Source organism: Papaver somniferum, chromosome 3, assembly GCF_003573695.1.
Source record: "Papaver somniferum cultivar HN1 chromosome 3, ASM357369v1, whole genome shotgun sequence".
NCBI lineage: Eukaryota > Viridiplantae > Streptophyta > Magnoliopsida > Ranunculales > Papaveraceae > Papaver > Papaver somniferum.
In genome coordinates, this window is record NC_039360.1 from 137,477,012 (window position 1) to 137,493,681 (window position 16,670).

Consider the following 16,670-nt stretch of genomic DNA (forward strand, 5'->3'; position numbering starts at 1 on the left):
GGTGGGATTCTCAAATCCGCATGCGGTGCGGATGCGGTTGCGGTTGTCATTTGAAAACCGCGGATTACCGGAACCATAGAAAGAAGCAAAGTTTTCTTACCTGAGTATGAACCTAGGCCCAAAGAGCAAGAAGTGAAGTTCTTTGATCACTTAGTTAACTAAATGAATTTAGGCCCAAAGAGAAAGAAGTAAAGTCCTTAAAACACTAACTGAATTTAGGCCCAACAAATAGAATCAAAACTAAGTTAACTAACTGAATACAATCAAAACTAAGTTAAGACACTAACTGAATTTAGGCCCAACAAGTACAATCAAAACTAGGTCAAATCCGCGGTTAATCCGCAACCGGCCCGTACAATCCGCGGATCCGCAAAGGTTAAATCCGCGGGTGATTGGGCCGGTCACGGTTCAATTTTGCAAATCCGCAACTTTGACGGTTCGGTTACGGGTGACCCCTAATCCGCAACCGTCCGTCCGTTACACATCCCTACTAATCCGCATCCGTCCGTCCGTTGCACACCCCTAGAAAGGATGAACAAACTCTTATATTTGAGCCTTTGCCCATCCATTTTCTGGGTTTAACAGGCCCACTGTGAGGTGGAAATGGGCAAATCTCATTTGCCCATCCCACTCGAACTGCTCTTACAAGTCAAAATAATGCGAAGAAATACCCCTAATTTTAGACAATAAAAAGACCCTCCTAGTCTTTACACTTAATGTTGATTTTTCCAATCAATCCTGGCTCAGATTCATCTGAATATTAGTATGGTTTTCTAAGATCAAACAAGGTTGTTAAAATCATGTCAATCCATATTCCAGAAGAGGTAATCAACATCATACTCTTTCCCAGTAATTTCTCTATTAAAATTCAGGTGTGTTTGTAAGAAATGGTTAAAGCTGTTTAGTGATCCTAATTTTATTGAAATGCATCATAAACATACTATTGAAAGGAACATATGGAGTCTCATGCTTCTTGTTGAGACATCAGAACTTTCTATATATAAAAATCGCCTGTACTCGGTAGAATTTCGTACTCCCTCGCCATCGTCATCATCATTAACCACTTATTATGAAGATGTGGGGGTAGATTTACCACGGTGTTCTATCCCAAATTATGAATGGATTGGTGTTATGGAGTCTCGTAATGGTTTGATTTACTTGCGTTATGAAGCAAGGCATGTTTGCCTTTTCAACCCATTTACTAGAGAATTTAAGGAAATACAATTACCAGTATTAGTTGTTGATGACTACGATTTCAGTATTTATGGATTTGGATACGATTCAAAGATTAAGGATTTCAAGATTGTAGACATCTCCGTCACTTTTGAGGAGAGAGGTGAGGCTACAGTCATGGTGTTTACATTGGGACCGAATTCATGGACAAGTGTAGAGAAAGTGTTACCTGTTCACGACGATGATATGGATGGAGAAGGGGTGTTTGTTAATGGAGCTCTTCATTGGTTGACAACTTCTTGCATTTTAGCTTTCGATATCGAGGACGAGACATTCCAAGAACTGCCACAACGTGTCTTCGGTACTGAAAGAGGGATCTGTGTACTGGGTGGATGCCTTTGCATATCTAGCAGAAAAGATAATGTTAGTTTTGAGGTATGGGTGATGAATGAGTATGGAATTGGAGAGTCTTGGAGTAAATTTTTTGCCATATCCTCACCAACATTTGAAAAGTGGACATATTTCAAACCAATCCACTCTTTCGAGAATGGTTTGATTCTTTTACGGGTTGGTGATTCACTTGTTTCGTATTACCCAAACATAGAACAGGTAGAACTCTTGAGTTTCAAGGGATTCCAGCTTGGGCCAACCTAACTACTCTGTTTGGAAACCTAGTGTCACTTAACTCGGGTATCTATATGCGGTCTCAGGAACAAACAGAGGATGGAGCAGAATACATTAACGGGATTCCGTTTTGACAAAAACAACCAGAGGTGAGTATTCACTGCATTTCTTTATCTTCTCTGGGCTACTTTAGTGTCAAGGAGTTTATTAACACTTTCCAGTAAGCTTCTCTATGTTGAGCATATTTCGAATGGATTCATGCAGTTTATCCATATATTGTTATAAGAATAAGCAAATCCATTTCACATTGGTTGTAATATACAGATTGTTTCTTGTACCTTCTTTGCAATGTTTAGAAGTCACACTAATAAGTGTTTTTTCTACACTTTTTTTCTTTGCGTTCAGTGATCGCATCAAGAGCCAAGAGGATGTCCATCTTTCCACGACTCATTGCACAGCGTTCTGACTTCCAGGTCCGACCATCTACTTCTGCTGTTAGATCGGAAATGAGCAACATCATGCAGTTGTCTGAGCTTTAATAATCTTGGAGGTGGAGGTGGAGGTGGCTAATGCTCGTAAGGACATGTATGCTAAATGATTTTTCACTGCTGTTTAGTATCGCTTTTGGTTGCATTAGAAATGTACCATCCACTGGGAATCTTGTTTTTCTAACTAGTTGGAGTTAGACTGCCAGCACATGGCCTAACCTAATTTTGTATAAGTGAAAGTGGTGTTTGCAATTTGTTCCTTACTTTCAATGCGAGTAGATCTAATTTTGTAGCACATTATACTAAGAGTTGTTCATGTTAGCGTTTGGGGGCAATAGACGTGTTGTTCCACGGATTTTTGCTCAGGAAACATATGGAGATGGCATGCAATGGTACTACATGAGCTTGGAATAAAACAACTCCTGACTTCACTGTAGGAACTTGTCAAAAAATGAATATTGAAGGGGGCGGCTTGTGAAGATTGCCGACTTGTTGCGAAATTTGTACCTTGGACTTGTACCTTGCTGCCAGAACTGAGCTGTGTCAATAATGTTTCAATTTTCTCATTGAGATTGCTTCTTCATGTCTTGTATCTCACAGGAGCTTTTTTCTGATTCTCTGGCTTCAACTATGTTGTTCTTGAAGTTATTCTGTAATTACTTTATTGGAAAAATGTTTTGATAATTGTAAACATTGTTTGGGGTTTTGTTTCGGGGCTTTTTCAATTATTGCAATTTGTATCCCGAACAAGTGTCATTGTTCAGAAGCTATTTTTTGGAATTCTATAAGGTTCTGTAAAGGAGAGTACTCAGTATTATTCGTACACCAATTAGATCGCTTTTCCCTCGAGGCTCTTACCATGGTGTATTGCTGCTGTGTTGTTACAATTCATCAGCTTTATTCTCTTGGTTTATGCGTGCAACCAAGACACAAATTTAATGAGAGATGGAAAATCCTAAAAGATTACAGCTTACAGGGAAAGATCTAGAAGAGGTGTTGTTACAGGCTTGCTGCTAGCATATCAGGAGGTGAGTCATATATGAGACTAAGTAGACTTCTCATTTTCTCTAAATTCTCCTCATTTTTATGGTGGTTTAGCTCAGGTGTTTCAGAAAATTTCAGGTTTATTATTGAAATATCACATAAAAGGACATTTAATTCTGGAGATTGTCATTTCTGGAAACAGAAAAGACAGTTGAAGTTGTCTATGTGAGCACTCTCCCCTGTTAAGAGTCAACTAAATACCATTATTCCTCCTAAATCCTTTTATTCTCGTCAACTCTTCTGTATTAGTTTATATTTTCTTCTTCTTTTTCTTGAATTAACAATATTGAGTTGATTGAAATTGTATCCTTGAAGCAGTCCACATAAAAGTGAGTGGAGAGGATGACATGCTATATTTTAGTCCTTTATATCATCATAGAATTGAGACGGTGGTAGGATAAGAAATGTTAATACCCAAGTTGCTGATGAAAGTCTTGAGAGATTATACATCAGAATGAATTGTTTTGCTTGCTCTTCTCGATTAACTACAGACATGGAGATTAATGAAGACGACCGTTCAGAGTAAGTTTGTTTCTTCTGATGAAATTCTTGTGGTCCTCTTTTTAATATTTAGAATTGCATCAATTCTTTGATTCTAATACGGCTACAAATTTTGCTGCTTCACTTTTAAGGTTGTTATTTCATCTTGATGGTTTGAAACTACCCATGTCGTGATTATATATGCATTTTCGGTTTCCAAGGTGGACTCATGATAGGAAATATTAGGACCCAACTAACTTCCTTATTTGACACGGTTAGATGTAGGTCTCCAGTTTCTAGTGCAAATTCAAGTGGTGATGGTGCAAGGAGAACTAGTACACGCGGTCGATCTGTTTCAAAGGCTGGACCTTCTGCTCCAGCAGCCAATGCTGCCGCCACAACTTTTACATATCAAGAGCTTGCGTATGCAACTGAGAATTTTAAACCAGAACTCCTGTTAGGTGAAGGTGAAAACGGGCGTATTTATAAAGGTTGCTTGCAGAACACTAGGCAGGTTAGCTCGTATATCAGCCTAAATTCATTTATAATGATGGATCCTACCATTATATGCTAATTTGTGTTGCTAATGTTCAAACGGCTGAGCAGGTAGTTGCGGTGAAACAGCTTAATAGGGAAAATGGCTCTTCAAGTCGAATGTTTTTGACTGAGGTTCTCATGCTTAGCCTCTTACACCATCCTAATACAGTTGATTTGATTGGTTATTGTGCTGAAGGGAACCACCTACTTCTTGTTTATGAATTTATGCCATTGGGATCCTTGGGGGATCATTTGCATGGTAAATCTATGAACTTCTTCTCTTTCACAAACATAATTCTTGAGTTATTATTGTATTGTTGACTTGTTGTGTGCATGAAATGATTGAACATATTTTCCAGTTTAATCAAAATGACTGTAATATTCTATAGCTTCTAGTATATAACAGCGCATCCATGCAGTTTGACGACAACGCATCCTCATATGGTGGCCAGATCGATGCCTAATTTTAGGCAATCCATGTTGTCAGGATTCCTTGCAAATAGAATAATGACCAACACAAGATTTCCCTTTATGATTAGAAGAAAGTTATGCCTTCCTTTCTTTCCAATATAGATTTGTAGTTCTTATCAGAAGATTCAGATTGTTTTTTTTTTAAACTAATCTGTGCTATGTCTTTTAGACCTTCCACCCACTAAAGAGCCTCTGGACTGGAATATGAGGATGAAGATTGCAGCTGGCGCAGCTAAAGGCTTGGAATACTTGCATGATAAAGCAAACCCACCTGTTATTCATAGAAATCTCAAATCATCCCACATTCTTCTTGGTGAAGGATATCAACCTAAGCTATCAGATTTCGGGCTTGCTAAACTGGGTCCGACTGGAGGCAAAACTCACATCTCAACAAGAGTCATCGGATCAACTGCTTATCGTGATCCTGAGTATGCAATGACTGGTAAACTCACTCTAAAATCAGATATCTACAGTTTCGGTGTAGTCTTGCTTGAACTTATTACAGGGCGCAAAGCAGTTGATACCACTGCCCCCCGGGAAGAGAAGAATCTAGTTGAATGGGTAAATTTTTGTTTCATTTTGATTCCAATTTTACTTGTGTTATGTAAATCATCAAAAATCTCGTCATCAATACATAAAAATATCGGAATGCAATTTTTGCACTTACTTCGAACCATTTTCCCGCCTGATCATGTTCCTGTGTTCCTTGTATTCAGATCCCTTTTTATCCCTTACTAGAATCTTGTGATGTGGTTTTGCAGGCTAGACCTTTCTTTAAGGACCGTAAGAAGTTCCCAAAGATGGCTGATCCACTGTTGCAAGGTCGTTATCCAATGCGAGGCCTTTACCAGGCTCTTGCTGCTGCAGCTATGTGTTTGCAACCAGATGCTGAAGCTAGACCTATCATTGGAGATGTTGTAACAGCACTCTCATATTTAGCTTCGCAAACTTACGACCCAAATTCTAATCAGAATAACGTTGTTGTTAGCATATCTGCATTTATGGACAAGGAAGCTCGGAAAAGTACCGGTGATTCATCTGGTAGACAGAAAAAAAAGGGATGGCAGTTCTAACAGAACAAATGGATAACCATGAGGTAATTTTGTTGCCAAGACGGAATATTTCTTGTTTTAAATCATTAAGGATGGTAATCCTAACTATTAGATTAGTCTTCATCTGATATGCATGAACTAAATGTCTGAAACTGCAGGTAAATTATGACAAATTGCAACTCCTACGAAACATCTGCGGAAGCCATGTCTGAAAGAAAGGAATGCATATCATTGTCCTGCCAAACAAATCTGAAAACCGGCATTATTTGCATGGCTCGTATTCTGGTTGATCCTATCTGTACTTTGCATCATGTTTTTTCATTAACAGAGAATGAAAACGACTGGCAAGCTTACGTATATGTACTAGTTTCTGTATAGAAGATTGATTTTTATAGTCTGACACCGTGTAACCTGTAGATGCCACTTTTTGTGTTGGAATGGGAATTTCTGGTTCTATAATTTGTTTTTACATATCTGAATCTGAAACTGGAATCTAAATAACCGATCATGTCAGAGACTGAACATCCTTTACTTCTCATGTGGGCCCGAGCATGCGAATTTTTAATTTTATAACAAAACTAGTCGTGACCAAACTTGTGGTACAAAAAATCCAGCCATATTATTTTAATAAATAAAAATCATTTAATTAAAAAATGACACAAAAAACTCCATATCAAAATATAATGAGTAAATTTAGTTTTTGTTAAAAAAAAAAGAGCCAAAAATACCCTTTTAACATTCTCTTCTTCTTCTTCTCTCTTTTCTTTCTTCGTCTCCTACTCCGCACCACAATCACCACTAGCAGCAACAATAGATCTCCACGAACACCAACAACAACTTTATTCTCCCCCGACCACACTGCACCTTCGTATTTCACCACTACCACCACCCTCCTCTGCCTCGTTCAATTCCTTCACCACCAACACCATTACCACCACCGTAAACACCACTATGCCCAACTCCTCTCCACCTCACAACAACTATAATCAAAACCCTACTAGTTTCATCTTCAAATTCAGAAAGAAACACAGGTGGATCTGGTGATGTTGCGATGTTTCTGTAAGATTAGATGAAGAAGTTGTTGAAATTAGGGTTGCGACTGTAACTGCAGTTGAAGAACAAGAAGAACAGAGATAGGTTGGTGACGAATTGATGATTGAGATCAATTTTCAAGGAAGGGATGATGAAGTGGGATGATAGTTTGGGATGTTCCTAACAAGGGTCCGAGGAATTGGATCAATCATATCCCACCTAAAAATACCTTTACAGACACAAATAGTCTCAAGATTTCCAATCAATACTTTGGCTTGGATTGAATCGAAATGAATTTGATTGTGTACCATCATTTATTCTAAGCTGCTGGCATGATTTTGATTAAGGTAAGATTTTTATTCCATTAGGTTCATCCTAATTTCATTTTTGAGTTTGTAGAAATGAATAAAAGGAATAGTTTTTGTACTGTTCAATTTGCTTAGAGAGGGAGACATATATAGGATTTGAGCTAGGTTTGGTGTCTGTTTGATTTGGTTTTTTGGATTTTGATTTTCATTTCACATAGTGGTGGTAAATTTTTAAGCTTTAGAGTTTCTAGATTTACCAAATTCCACGCATCAATTGATATACCAGTTAGAGATTGGTGACTACTTATTCAATTTGAACTAGTCTTATTACCCTCTAGGATCACAACATCTTGAATCGGTTACTTTGTTGCTCTTTCCAATCATAGTAGGCGGCGCCCGATGAAACATTATCGTCAGGAGGGTTCAGTTTTCGATTTCATTGTTTTAGTTTTGGAGCTCATAATATGGTTGCTGGTATATTTTCTGTGTTCTTGGCAGGAGTTTTGCCACATAGGGCTTGGAGAAAAGACATATCTTTAATTGAGTAGTCCCCCGAAAGAAGAAAAATTTGGTGAGTTCAAATTAAAATGGTCTTCGGCAACCACCCGAAACGCTAGTGATGACAGTAGCTGGGATTTTCATTCTGTGTTTCGGTATGATTTGTCCATGGTGGTTTGCGAAAAAGAAGGATATATCTGAAGTTAACCTTGCCATGGAGCACAGTGTCAGTGAGTCAAAACTGTTTTTTTTTCCTTTTATAGTGTTACTTTCGTCTTGTATGCATGAGTTGTTGTCGCTGATTCAACCTGTGGTGTAGGACATTTTATAGGCCAAACATGCTTTCATTGTGAAATGAGCTTCCGACTAGGATTCAAAAATTACAAGTAAAAATGTGCAAATGGATATGGTTCCACTGTGAACACTCGAGACAAACTTTCAGAGTTTGGGTTGATTGGGTCACAGGCAAAACACATTTTGTGTCATCTTGTTTATTATACTCCGCCCGAAAACCTTGAATCTATCATGATGAAATTCCAATAATAGGATCGTTAATTACACTAGGTTACACTTCTGTTGTGTTGATATTTTGGTTGGGTTTTACTATTCAACTCAACTTACGTCAATTCAGACTCTTTAAATCCTCTAACCAATACTTCACTTTTTTTTTTTCTTACATTAGATTCAACATCCTCACCAGAAGCAAGTACTGCTTCTGAAAAACTCCCGGGCAGCCCAGTTCGTGTGCCAGCCATCCCATTTCGAGTGCCACCTAGTCCTTCTCGATTTTCACAGTCATCCAGAACGACTGCAATTGGATCTGTACATCTAAATATGAGTCAGGTTATAAAAAACCAACCAAAATTTACTTTAACTTTTTCTTCAATTTCATGCCCTAAATTTACTTTAACTTCTCCTTCTTCAATTTTTACCACCACCCTCCTTCTTCACCACCACTAATAACAAGCAACGCCGTTACAAACAACTGAAAATGAAATTGAGAATTGGTATGAATTGAAACTGGATTTGTCAAAATTGGTCTTCACACCAAATTTCAAGTTATTCTTTTTATAAGCCAACACAGGTTATTGCTATTGGTGTGGTCAAACAGAATGAACCATGGTTTGTAATTTTTCTTGCAGTTGAATTCTGACGAAATCAATTATGGTTTCATCTTATTTATGATGAAACCAAAAATTGGTTCCATCGTATTTATGATGAAACCAAAAATTGGTTCCATCTAATCTTATCCTTGCTTAAATTGAATTTTGTTTATGAGTTTGAATTGTTGTTTTGTTTGATAATGGATTAGATGTATGCTAGGATTTGTTACATAAAATTGAAGAAAAGACCTGAAAATGGTTAGTTTTTGTATGTGTATATAGGCTCAGGAGTGGGATGCTTGCTCTGTTGGATGTCAATTTTGGACATAAAAGTGGAGATGATAAGATGCCGGATGCTGCGTTTGGTCAACCTGGTAATGGAGTGCCTGGGATTCTTCGCACAATTGAGTCGTCGCATTATTATTTAGAGAATAACGTTGCTCTGGCACGAGAGTGGGTAAGCACAATCCAAAATGTCCTTTTAGAAATAAAATTGATGCACTAGCTAGTCTTGTTAGTTTGATAGTTCAGACTTTAGACGATGAATTTGCAAGATTGTGGCTACATGTGAGGCGCTGAAACTTTTTTTAGGTTGTCTTTGGATTGGTGATCAACTTGATTTTGGATTGTCTATTGAGAATTTACTTTTTGTTCATTTTTGAGTATTTAAGTTGTATCACTGCTTGCTGATATTAGTTCACTTTGTTGCAGGCTGACACTCAGTTCGCACCAATTATGGTTTCATCGTATTTATGATGAAACCAAAACCGATTTCATCGTATTTATGATGAAACCAAAATTGGTTTCATCTAATTTTTGGTCGGTGGTGGTGGGCGGTCGTGATACTGGTGGCGGTGCGGCAGGTGTTGGCGGTGGTGCTGGTTTTGGTCGGTGGTGGTCGGCGGTGGTCGACAGTGGTGGGGGAGGCGGCGCGGTGGTGGTCGGTGGCGGTCGGTGGCGGTCAGCGGTTGTGGCGCGATGATAGTCGGCGGCGGTAGCGACGGAGGTGGGGGTGGCGGCGGTGGTCAACGACGATGGTGGTGGCCGGTGGCGGCGAAGGTGGTTGGCTGCGGCGGTGGTCGGTGGTGGTGACGGTGGGCGGTCGTGGTGCTGGTGGCGGTGCGACATGTGTTGGCGGTGGTGCTGGTTTTGGTCGGTGGTGGCGCGGTGGCGGCGGCGGTGGCTGGAGGCGGTGGCGGTCAGTGGTAGTGGCACGGTGGTGGTGCTGCTGTGGTTTGTTGTTGTTGGTGGTGAGAATATAATAAAAATTAAAGGTGAGGTTGATTTTTTTTTGGGTGATTTAAACTAGAAGGGTAATATGGACAGTTTATGTTAATTGGGGTTTTTGTAAACAATTTGTTTTGTTGGAGTTTTTGTATATAGATAGTGATACCTTTGGGGTTATAACTCGCGGCCCGATAACAAAAAGAAACAACCATATATTAATCAGAAGTGTCTCTTACGTCATGATTTATGTAAGGAATTTACATAGCTGGTGGGTGATACCACCATTCCCTACATAAATTGTATTTACGAGCTGCCTTAGCTATTGCATCTGCAGCTTTATACACAAAAGTATAAGACCACACAGAATTAATGTTACATACTAGAAATAACCCGTGCGGTAAAGACACGACATGAGATTAACAGAGAGTTCTAATAAATATCTAGAAATAGCTCGTGCCTAACGACACTACTTTAATATGATAGGTGTAATTTTTCTTTTTTTACGGACTTTAAATCGTGTTCCCTTACAAGATAGTTTTCTATTTTGTTTTAATCGAAAATAATGTCTATAAATACATTGTAAAATTATTCATATACATTATAAAAAAACGAACACAAAATCATTTAAGTAATAGTGTGTATGCATATCTCACTTATGAGTTATGAAATAAACAAACAAATCTCATTTCCCATTAGATTCGTCATGCCGCCACTAAATCCAATTAATGCATGTATGATATATTATGATTTCATTTAATGTTTCTTTGAATATTTTGAGTTAAGAGTTTATGCAATAATTAAAATAAATTTTGATTTATAATGAGAGGGGTTACAGAAATGACGACCGTCGGATGTCTTTCGCTGATATGAGACTGGGATGGTCGGATGCAACGTTTGTCTCTCAAAATATTATCCGTCCGTACAAAGCTCAAAAACCTATGTTGTTTTGTATTATAGATGTCTACATATTTTCTCAGTAAAGGCGAATGTAGTTGCAGGAAATCCTATACTACACCCCTCACAAGACTTCATTAACATTCAACTCATTTTAGATTAACAATCTTAAATTTTATTGATGAATCTTTGAACAATCTTACAAGAAAACATAAAGGAATCAAGAATAACCACTACTCTAGATTTTCTCTCTCCTATTTACTTGCTTCTCAATCAGAAAAGATCTTCACTATTTCCTTTACAACAGAACGACTATTTATAGGGAATTACATAGTGGATGACAACTAATCTTTCCTTTATTTTCGGATATGACTTGCGACATTCTCGCATCCTTACAAATGTTAATCTCGCAAACTCTCTAATTTTCGCAGGAACATCACATTTTTCTCATGATTTTAGCTGACGTCGTTTATTATGTCATTTCTGAAATTGTTCTGCAACACTGTTGTGTTGTTGATGATTTCGCTGAGGCATTATTGCTGCGAAATTCTGATCCTACATCTTTCCTCTTCTCATATCTTCTCTGTGAAGTAGAGAATGATGTGAGAAATGCCGCAACTGTCCATCTCTTCATATTCCGCATTTATCACACGTATCCTTTCTTCCATCTATTTCTTGACACGTCTTCTGTAACCACTGCTTTTCAACCGCTCACGTCTTTTCGCATTAATGGTGTTTATTTCTTCGAGTAAAAAAAAAATCTTCTTTATATATTCTTCTTACTCTTCTTTCCATTTTCGTTTTACTTTCTCTTCTCTTTTTACTTTCTCATCTCTGCAACTCTATTGTTCTTCCGTAAGTTCTGCTACTGTAATTATTCTCTCTTCAATCTTGTTACTTTTTATTCATTCCCATACTCTATATTCAAATATGCCTCCAAGTGGCCACAAACATGAGAAAAACTTAAAAGACGTCCAAAAAGATCTTGCTGAGAAAGGTTTCACACTTTCTATCATTCCTGGTGAAAGTGCCAAGTCAATTCTTTCTATCAAACTTTTCTCTGATCAACATTGTGATGATCAATCAATCATAATTTCGCTAGGTCAAATTCTCGCAGGCCTCCCCATTCCTCTTTATGACCCAGATATTCCTCTGTTCTATGAAATTCTCGCTCACTCGGGATTTTCACGAGCTATCTTCCAATTGAGTGGGGATTGCATCCGTCTGATGCCGGAGATCGCTAACCGTGGTGCTGGTAAAAGATATCTTTACTCCAAAGAACTTAGGGATCCTAAATTCGCAGACTTGGAGATAATTGCTGAAAAATACACAGTAGCGAGTTTCATGGAAAATTATGAATTGATCTCCATGAAGAAAGAGAATACTCGCTGGGGTATTCGCTTGAAAAGGAAACATAATATTGATGAAGCTAAAATACTCATGCAAGACATTGATTGGTACTCTGGTAAGAACACAACTCCTCGCCAATCCAAAGATGATAAATGGTGTGTTTTTCCCTTGATGCTGAAAGGACCTTACATTGCTGGGTCAAATGTTCTTCCTGAGAATCTCGCTTCCTATCAACCTTGGGTATTCTCTTGGCCCGAGAAGGAGAAATAGGTATGTCTCTTCCGGTTTCACCCACTTTACATTTCTTTATTTATCTTTATTCTTTTGTTCGCTGATTCCTGCGAAATTCTACAGATCCAGAAACTGAAAGATAGCTATCACAGGACTGGGAAGTCTAGTACCTTGTTATCTCTTCGCTCATACACAGATGAGGTAAGAAATATTCTCTTATGATTTTAAACAGTATACTGTTGCCTCTATTTCTTATTTCTATCTGTGTGTGAAGATTATTGCTGAAATAGAAGAGCCTGCCAATGTTGCGAAGACTGGTGATAAAGGAAAAGGTGCTCTTCGCAGGGAAAAACCAACTGCGCCTCCTTCAAAGAAGAGAAAAATCCGTTCTTCATCTCCTTCAAATATTCCTTCTCATGAAAATTCCGAGAGTGATGAGGATGATGGGGATAATGATGACCTTGCTGCAAATGAAGATTCTCCATCTGAATCTTCTATGGCTAAGCTCTCTAGCCTCTTTTCTGATTCTTTGCAAGGAATGGGAGATAGTCAATTCGCTAATACCTGCAAAGCTCTCGCTATGATTTGCGATGTTCCTTTATTGGATGGTGATAATTCTCTTCATGGAGTTTCTAGATCGGTGACCCCCAATTTCCTACATTCTCTTAATAGTCTGGTATGCTTTCGTCCTTTTACTTTTTCATTATTGTAACTCAAAATATCTTTCTATTTTAATACTTTTTATATTTTCTCGCAGGCTGGAAAAGCTTCTTTCGGTATTGCCTCAGATCTGGAGAGGAGACGCGAAATTCTTGAAAAGAAGAATCTTCAATTTCGTGTAAAGAATGAGGAACTGGAAACTGAAATCAAAGGTCTTCGCGAGAAGAACAAACAACTAGAAATTGATTCTTCTTCGTACAAGAACAAAATCTATAGCCTTCAGCAAGCTAATAATCAACTCTATGGTATGTTACTTTTCTCCTTTCCCTTCATTCATTCATCCTGTTGTTTTATCTTATTTAATTGATCCTTTTTGCAGACATTTATGGTCTTTCTGATGAAGCTACCATTCTTCGTTCATTTCCTAATGCCTTGGATAATGATACTCTTCTTGGGCGTATTAATAAATATTTAAATAGTTTCTCAAATGATAGAATTTCATCTCTTTCTCTGAATGAACTGAGATCCAAATTTCGCCTCTTAGAGATTGACCATAGATCTAGTTTAGGCTTAGCCAATCGATTTAAGCGTCCCTTTCTTAATTCTAAAGAGAAAATCAATGAGCTAAGAACCAAAATTAGCGGTCTCATAGATGATAAAGATCGCATCTCTGATCAAGGTGCTAAGGCTCTGGCGAAATTCCAAGAGACCCTTCTTGAAGTTCAACTTGAATGAGATGAAGCTAACTGCAAGAACATCGAGCTCTGCGAAAGAGAAAACCAAATTCGTTCTCGTCTCCTTATAAATAATGAGGATGAATTCGCTTGGGCTGCGAAAATCTTAGACGATGCCAGAAAAGATTTAGGTGTAAATGTTAGTCTCCAAGTTGAGCATACATCCTTGATTAGAGATATGATTTCTGACAGAGAAGGTTATTAACTGTTCTTCTTCACTAATCTTTTGTTTCTTATGAATTTTCATCAAGTTATTAATTGATTTCCTTTTGCTCGCAGATTCTAAAAGTAGATATCGCGAAAGAATTGAGGAACTTGAAGCTGAAAAAGAGGAACTCGCAAAGAATCTTTCTCCTCGCAACGACAAGTATTCTAGATTAAAGAATCAAATCAATATCACTGTTGCGAACTTTAAGAACGACGCTTTGCATTTTCGCAATCAAACTATTCAAATGGTTTGTGATGACCATAGTATTCCTCACTCTGATTATCCTTGTCTCTTGGAGGAGATCCCAAAGAACATTCCTAGTCTAACTATATCTGATAGCGAAGCTGATGATGAAGAATCTGATGATGATGAAGGTTCTGATGGTGATGAAGGTTCTGATGCAGACGAAGAAGGGAACAAGTCTGATGAAGATGATGAAGGATCAACTAAGAAGTAGTACATTTATTCTTTCTTTTTGTATATTTGCGAATTCTTTTGGTTCCCCATATTCCTTAATGCATGAGTTTCTTTCATTTTGACTTGCATTCATTAAAACAATTCTTCCTTGCAATACGGTTAATCAACATAATCATTAATTTTTGAATTTTTGCATAAATCTATCATATGGAGACAAATAACATTTTCTAATTCCATTCATTCCCATACTTGCCTCTGTTATTTGTATCCAAATGAGAGATTTTGCAGATTTTTCTTATTTTATGCCTCAACTTCGTAGTTGTTTATGTATAATTTTGCAATCATATGCGAAGTGAATTTTGATTCTTTTCAAAATTTCATTCCTGTGTGGTCTTATTTTTCCTTCCTAGTTAAAGGTCTTATTATGCCACCTCTTGTCATTGCGACAAAATCGCAGGACGTTCTTTCACTTTCATGCAAAAGCCCATTGATCTTGCTTTAACTTTTTCTTTTGTATTATGGCCTCTTCAGGAATGTTGCGACAATATGACAGGCCTAAATATTCTGGCGAAAATAAAGCCCCATGACATTGCCGTCTTGCGACGAAATCGCAGGACGTCTTCGCACTTTCATGTGAAAACCCATTGATTTCGTCTTATATTTTTCTTTTGTATTATTACCTCTTCAGGATTGTCGCACAAATATGACAAGCCTTAATACCCTTGCGAGTAAAAAGCCTCATGACATTTGCGTCTTAAGACACTTATCATCTCCCTAATGGAGGGTGCCGCCCTTATCTTCCCCCTGGTTGCCCCTTCAAGGAGGCGTACCTCTACCATACAAGGTTGGCTCCTCCCATCTGGTCTTAACAACAACCAGTTGTTTTCGTAGCCTCTTATCCCTTTTAACTATAGGGTTTATGGTTACGAGACTGCACCCTAAGTGGGGTTTTCTTCGGGCCGAGTGCAGTATAAGCCAAGACTTGTCAAGAATGGCAAGGTACGCTCTAGACGCCCCTGGCACTCTTGACTCAACCGTGTACCTCGGCGCCCTGGTCAGATTCTGCACTCCTTGGGAGAGTCCTTATTACCTTAGTCGCCCAACCTAAGTCATATGCTTAAGCTGAGAATCCAAGGTGCCTCTCCCGGATGGGCTTTATTGACCCCAAATCTCCATGACTCAGGTTCCGGTGGCGGTGTATCCTTTCCCTGAGCCATGCAACAGGTACCCCCTTATATGACGTACTTTAGGTCTTACATTTGCCTCTTACGAAATTGTATTCGCGAACTAGGGTGTACGCCATAAAGGTTCGCCCCTTTCTCTTTTGTCATTGTTCTCTGATTGTCTTTTGTAGAATTATCTCTGCGAGATTCTTGCATATCATCATATCGTATTTGCATTTCGCAATCTCAATTTTGTCATTCAATCATTCATATATTTCTTATTTTTATTACCTTTGCCATTTTCTGCTTCTTTGTTATTTTCTGCTACTGCTTCCTTGATAGTGGTATGTTCACCATTTTTTATTCTGAGCTAGCATTAGTTTCGCAACATCTCTTCTTCTTTTCGTTCGATTGCATCCACCATCAATCTCTCATTTCTTTGTGTCTCTTTGATTTTGCGTCGCCAACTTGCCTTCTTATTTGCTCTTCCTTCGCAGGATTCCACCTCAGTTTCGTAACACCTCTTTCCTTCAACCCAATCTCCCTTTATGATTCCTATACCGCTGGGGTGAGGGAATTTGATGCACTGATGGAAATTTTAAGCTACACCTAGAATCTCATGTAACTAAGGTAGACCAATTAATGCATTGTAGGGTGACTCTACGTCAACGACACATAACAGGATTTCAGAAGATATTCCCTTCAATGGAATTCGCATAGTAATCTCCCATTTAGGCTTGTTGGCAGTACCATTAAAACCATATATCTTATATGTTGATGGTATAAGATCATCATCTCTTCCTCCCATAGTTTTATAAGTATGATAAAATAAGATGTTCACAGAGATTCCAGTATCGATTAGAATCCTATTAATTGCCCATGAATCTTCAGCTTCATCATCCTCATCTTCTTTAGGTTTTGGATTAATTTCTAATTTTACCACCAATGGATTGTCATGTACCTCTCCACCTTCGGG

General features: G+C 38.2%; 2 protein-coding genes across 2 annotated transcripts; both read left to right on the forward strand.

Annotated features, from left to right (window-relative positions):
• The first annotated feature begins 704 nt into the window (after window positions 1–704).
• LOC113357480 (F-box/kelch-repeat protein At3g06240-like) lies at window positions 705–3,084 on the forward strand. Its single transcript, XM_026600886.1, has 2 exons — window positions 705–1,946; window positions 2,203–3,084. Exon 1 carries the CDS (start codon window positions 925–927, stop codon window positions 1,825–1,827), a length of 903 nt encoding a protein of 300 aa, XP_026456671.1. The 5' UTR covers window positions 705–924; the 3' UTR covers window positions 1,828–1,946; window positions 2,203–3,084.
• Window positions 3,085–3,410: 326 nt separating this feature from the next.
• Window positions 3,411–6,314, forward strand: LOC113357481 (serine/threonine-protein kinase PBL27-like). Its single transcript, XM_026600887.1, has 7 exons — window positions 3,411–3,494; window positions 3,648–3,851; window positions 4,089–4,323; window positions 4,416–4,605; window positions 4,987–5,378; window positions 5,579–5,913; window positions 6,028–6,314. The coding sequence occupies exons 2-6, from the start codon at window positions 3,784–3,786 to the stop codon at window positions 5,888–5,890; spliced, it is 1,197 nt and encodes a 398-aa protein (XP_026456672.1). The 5' UTR covers window positions 3,411–3,494; window positions 3,648–3,783; the 3' UTR covers window positions 5,891–5,913; window positions 6,028–6,314.
• The last annotated feature ends 10,356 nt before the right edge of the window (window positions 6,315–16,670 follow it).